The sequence below is a fragment of the Pyrgilauda ruficollis genome, unplaced genomic scaffold (assembly GCF_017590135.1).
Source record: "Pyrgilauda ruficollis isolate IOZ18807 unplaced genomic scaffold, ASM1759013v1 scaffold12, whole genome shotgun sequence".
Taxonomy (NCBI): Eukaryota; Metazoa; Chordata; class Aves; order Passeriformes; family Passeridae; genus Pyrgilauda; species Pyrgilauda ruficollis.
Window position 1 is genome coordinate 869,788 of NW_024510321.1, and position 6,000 is coordinate 875,787.

The 6,000-nt window shown below is 48.9% G+C and overlaps 1 protein-coding gene across 1 annotated transcript in view; it reads right to left on the minus strand.

Annotated features, from left to right (window-relative positions):
* VIPR1 (vasoactive intestinal peptide receptor 1) overlaps nt 1-4,689 on the minus strand; it is a 108,066-nt gene extending 103,377 nt beyond the window's left edge. Inside the window, exon 1 of the mRNA XM_041487880.1 lies at nt 4,577-4,689. Within this exon, the coding sequence (XP_041343814.1) occupies nt 4,577-4,633 (57 nt within the window). The 5' untranslated portion in view covers nt 4,634-4,689. The remainder of the gene's footprint in view (nt 1-4,576) is intronic.
* Between the last annotated feature and the right edge of the window lie 1,311 nt (nt 4,690-6,000).

Genomic DNA, 6,000 nt, shown 5'->3' on the forward strand with positions numbered 1-6,000 from the left:
ATTTCAGCCACTCAGGGTGTGACAAATCTCCTCCAAGTGCACTCAGGTCTGGCTTAAAAAAAGATCATAAAATCTCAGGTCTCGTTTTCCACGGTGTCTGGTGCCCTTCCCCAGGCTGCCAATAAATGGGACACTTGATGCTGAACAGGGAGATCTCCCTCCTGTCCCTCTTCCCTCTGTTCCAAAAGATTTGTGTCTACATTCTAGCCCAAACACCAGAAAATTCCCAGTCCTCCCAGACTATCAGCATATCATGTGGAAGATTGGTTTTGACAAGTCACCAGTCTCTCCAGTTGTTTCTGCTGGAGACCATCTGGTAAAGGCAAAAACCTCTCTATTTTTTTTTTCTCCTTTTTTCCCCCCTGAAAATGAATATAAACTCTGCATGTTTGCCATTTCTAAGGCAGCCTCGCAGCTGAAACACCTCTCTCCTGACATGGTCCCACCTCTCACTCAGTCTCCACTTGCAATTTGCCAAACGTGCAGAGCATCCCCCTGTTCTGCATCCCCCTGTTCTGCATCCCCCTGTTCTGCATCCCCCTACTGCCCCGATCCCTTCTGCATCCCCCTGTTCTGCATCCCCCTGTTCTGCATCCCCCTGTTCTGCATCCCCCAACTGCCCCGATCCCTCCTTGGAAAGCCGAGTGTGAGAGGCAAAAAGCCACTCAAAAATTCACTGTGAAACACTGAGAATGAGAACAAAATGTTTTGTCAGCCTCAGGAGCCACCACAGGATAAAAAGTGAAAATGAATATAAACTCTGCATGTTTGCCATTTCTAAGGCAGCCTCGCAGCTGAAACACCTCTCTCCTGACATGGTCCCACCTCTCACTCAGTCTCCACTTGCAATTTGCCAAACGTGCAGAGCATCCCCCTGTTCTGCATCCCCTGTTCTGCATCCCCCTGTTCTGCATCCCCCTGTTCTGCATCCCCCTGTTCTGCATCCCCCTGTTCTGCATCCCCCTGTTCTGCATTCCCCAACTGCCCTGATCCCTCCTTGGAAAGCTGAGTGTGAGAGACAAAAAGCCACTCAAAAATTCACTGTGAAACACTGAGAACGAGAACAAAATGTTTTGTCAGCCTCAGGAGCCACCAAAGGATAAAAAGCAACTCACCTGGAGAGTGAGCACTCTGGCTCTCACACCTCTTACCGAGGGGTTGGAACCAGAGGATTTTTAAAGTGTTATGAAAACGGAGGAAATGCACCTCCACACCCAAAATTCACAGCCCGGGTGGCTTTCCCTGTCCATGGTCCCACCTGGCTCCTGCTGCTGAGTGTCTGGTAAAAATCCCTTTTTAAGTACCACCCTGGTGGACTCGGCTGCTGTTGCAGCCCATCCCAATTCCTGGCTGGTTGTCCGGAGTTTCCTGCTGGAGACAAACCCCTGGGCTGGGAGGGTGTGATAATGATGCTGTGAATGCCCCTGCTGTCTGCTGGCGAGTAAAACACAGCTTGAAACAGCTTTAAGTATTTCCTCTAGCACGTTTTTCCCCCTCAGATACTGTTCCCCCCACCTATTTTACAATTTTGCCTTTTTATGCCCTCAGTAAGATATCCCACAATATTATTCTTGCTGATTGTGTGTCCTCTCTGAAAACTTTATAGACAGAGGCAGAGAGGCTTTCAGAGCTACCCAGACACAGGGTTGGGCAACTGGTTCTCCTGAATAAAGTCAGTCATGCATTTATACAAGCAAAAATTGAATAAATCATACACCCAGTGATACATTCAGGGTTTGTGGCAAGGCCTTTGTTAAACACATGTTGTTATTGCTAAAGGATCTTTGTGCTGTGTGCAGGAACTGGCCTGGAGGATCCCAGTGAGAACCCTGTCTTTTGGCCAAAACCATTTGTGGTTGTTGTGTTTAAAGTATATTTATGTCACTTCACAGATTCTCAATCAATAACAGGAGGAAAGAGGCACAGACACAGCTGAAGTGGTTGTTATGATTTCTGTGGAGCTCAGATTTCACTGATTTTCCACACTGATCACATCTCCAGCATTTGCACTCGGACTGATGAAGAATCAGATCTGAGTTGTTTTATTCTTTTCTATCACAAACCTGCTTCAAGGCTGGAACAGAGCAATGCTCTGAAGAAAAGCACAAATTACACCAGCTGGGCAGATCTGGCTAATTCAAGGAGCTTGAAGTCTGAAGGCATGTGGAATCCACCAACTGCTTCAAATTATCCACATCTCATGTTCTAGACACATGCTGGGAAAAAAATAAAAGTGTCTAATTTGTAGCTCTTCAGGCCAAATTATCTTAATTACACTCCTAAAAGCAACACAGAAGAACCTAAAAGGGATTATTGTGCATTTACACCACATCCACACCACCATTAACACTTTTATTCCAACTTTTCCAAGCTGATCCTGGCAGGAGGGCAGGACTTTGGTGAGCATGGCTTGATGACCTCAGCAAATGGGATCTGCCCAATTTCCTCTTCTCCACAGCGTGCACAATGAGAGATGAAAGTTTATAACAGCAATTAGAAACCACATGGCTGCAAGAGTTTTATGGTGCTGAACTTGTTGATCAGCCACTTGTTCAGAGTTTTTCCCCCAAGGACGTACAAATATAATTATCACAAGAAATTATATGAAACAAACCCAAACCAATCAAGCTCTGCTGAGCCATCACAGGTCCCAGAGTCAGGTTATGATTGCAGAGCTACTTTTGTTTAAAAATCAGCACCAAATCCCAGGTTTAAGCTGAGAAACAAACCAGGAATTTTCTCCAGCACTGAGGCAGTTCAGTATTAGTCACCTTGCAGATCTGTGCTGATAAGGAGCATGTGAATCTTTTTAACCCACCAGCGTGAACCAGATCCCAGGAACATTAACAACAACAACAACAAAATAATAAAAGGGCTGGAAAGGAAGCAGTTACAAGATTGCACCCGGTCTTGTGCTGCCCCAAAGCTCTAGGGGTTTGTGCTTATTGATGGCAGCCCAAGAGCATCACCCACAGCCTGATCCTGCCACCCCTTGCAGAGTGAGCTTCAGCAGCCCTGGGACCTCACCCTCTGCAAGATCCGGCCCCACAGGAGCCCCTCATGCCAACAATCTTTAAAGAAATGGGAATTTTGCCAAGGGCTTCAGTGGAAGCAAGAGCTGGAGCAGCTCCAGCAGCTGATGAGAACACTGCCCCCTTCTCCTTTCCCCAGCTCCAGCCCTGGACACTTGGGCTATTTTGGATCTTCCCTAAAGCAAGCTCTGTAGAATCCCAAGAACTGATTGCTTTGTCCTTTTTTTCTGTACTTTAATCCATTTTCCCAACCTGTTCATCCTCTAAGAAAGTCTTTGGCGATGCAGTTGGGTGGGCGGCTCATGGTGACAGCCAAAAAAAAAATTACAATTAAATCCATTTGTTTCATTCCTTGTGGGACAAGGAGAGAAGAAAGGGGAGAAGGAAAGGGAGACAAGTGATGCACTGACACATCTGGGTTAACTTCCACTCTCTCTGAAGCTCAGCTTGCTTGGTCTGACTCTGCTTTAAGACCAGGCTGGATGATGCTCTGAGCAACTGGTCTACTGAAAGCTGTCCTGTCCACAGGGCTTTGGAATCAGATGCTGTTTACTTCCAACCATTCTACAATTCCGTGATGGTTCTGTGACCACAAGCACTGTCACCAGCCCAGCAAATCAAACAGAGGTGACTTGCAATGGATGGTACAACCCAATTGTGGTGGGCAACCTCACCCAGCTCTACGGGATGCTGGGGAGGCAGCCTCACCTTCCCGAGAGAAAACAGCTGTGGGAGCAGCTTACAAGTGAGAGGGAAACTCAGCCACAGCCAGCACCAAATCTCCCCCCAACCCCAGGCTGCTAAATTAAAACCAGTCTCGTTCTAAATCAAACCCTGTGAGGAAACGAGCCGTGAGAACAAAGCAAAATCAGGGAATTGCAGACTCCCTGAATGGTCTGGGATGGAAAGGACCTTAAAGATGCTCCGGTTCCATCCCGTGCCACGGGCAGGGACACCTTTCCCTGGAGCAGGGAGCTCAGCGAAGCGTGCAGAAGCCGTGTCCTGTGCCCGCTGGCACGGAGGATCAGCTGGGCTCGCACGTGTGACTCTGTGCGGGGCTGACACAGCTCCAGGAGAAACAAACCCCCTTTGCTCAGCCTGCCCCGAGCCAGCACGGACATCACAGCCGGCAGGGACCCGGCAGCCCAGACACATCCCCGGCTCCGGAGCGCTGGAAAGCGGCGCTTTGCCCAACTTCTGCTGGGCAGCTGCAGGGAGAGCTCATCCCAGAGCCCCTCGGGGAAAGCTCATCCCGTTATCCCCAGGTGCGCGGCGAGCACTCACCGAGCTCCCGAACAGAAACCAAAGCGAACATGAACGGCAGCGAAACCCAGAGCCGCTTGCGGAACAAAACGCTAAAATCCCGCAGGGAATCCCTCCAGCTCAAAGGGATCCTCTCACCCGCCAGGGGAACGCGCACCTGACCCTAAACCCGAACCGAGCGCTCGCTATTCCCCGCACTCCCGGCGGGCAGGGGAGGGAGCAGACCGTGCCGAAGTTGCCCGAAGTTTGCCCGAGGCGTGCGGCAATGCCCGCTCACTCACCGCGGCCAGCAGGCAGCCGAGCAGCGGCACGGCGCGGCGCAGCACCGAGCCCCGCATCCTGCCCCGGCCCCGCAGCCCCGCTCCGGCTCCCGGCGCATCCAGCGGGCACGGCAGCGGCTGGAGGAGGAGGAGGAGGAGGCAGCGGCTCCGAGCCCGCGCCGCCCCCGGCACCGCCCCCGCCCGCCCCAGGTGCGGCAGCGGCGCTGCCCCGAGCCCCGGCTCCTTCCTTCTCCTTCCTTCTCACCCGGCTTTCCTTCACCTTTATTAAATGTCCCTTCCCTGCTTTTTTTCCTCTTCTTTCCCCCGTTTTTCCTTCTTGCCCTTCCTTTCGCCTTTCTTTCCTATTTCCCCCTTCTCGTTCCCCTCTTCCTTCCTTCCCCCCCTTTATCTTTTTCCTTTCTCTTTTTTCTTTTTATTTCCTATTTTTTCTTTTTTCCCTTTCCCTCATCTCTTCCCCCTTTCTCTCCGATTTCCCACATTTCCTTTTCACTATTTCCCCCTTTCCTCTCTCTTCCCTTTTTACTTGGTCTCCCTTTTTATCTTTTTCTTTTCCCCCTTCTGTCTTTTCTCTTTCTTTTCTATTTCCTCCTTGTTCTCTATTTCCCCCATTTACTCCTTTTCCTTTCCCCTTTTCCTTTCCCCTTTTCCTTTCCCCTTTTCCTTTCCCCTTTTTCCTTTCCCCTTTTTCCTTTCCCCTTTTTCCTTTCCCCTTTTTCCTTTCCCCTTTTTCCTTTCCTTTCCTTTCCTTTCCTTTCCTTTCCTTTCCTTTCCTTTCCTTTCCTTTCCTTTCCTTTCCTTTCCTGTCCTGTCCTGTCCTGTCCTGTCCCCTTCTGGGAATGTGACCCAGGACTGCTGGAAAGGGAAAGGAATGAATGATTGAGGCATTTGGCTTCCTCTGAAATAACTGCTTGGTGAGAACTGGTTAAATGGGCCAAAAATCCCAGTTCAGTGATGTGTATGTATATTTTCCCCAGAAAAAGGCAGAAGAATTCCATGTTGTAGGTCACTGACTTGGAATTTCTGGATTCCTCAGATTAGAGGAACAGCTCAAGACCAGGCTGACCTTCATTTTTTAATAAAAATGTGGAGATCCTTCCCTTTTCCAGCACACTGGGCAGCATTTCATTTAATATTAAGGGCAATGCTCCTTTCAATTCAAGACAACCCTGAGGTCTAAGCTTGCTTTAGTGTAGAAAGCCAAATAAACCTTATAAATAAAGGCAAAAGTAAGAAAAATAATATTTCCCCCCCCCTTTTTTTTTTCATTTGATATGAAAAATCCCCATCCTCTCCCTTGTTTCTCATCATAGATCTGATGGTGGCCTATAATTGCCAGTATAAAAAGAGGGACAAGATGTTAATTACCTCAATTAGTTGTACAGATGTTTATAAAGCTATATAAAGCTCAGTTTGGATCCTAAAAT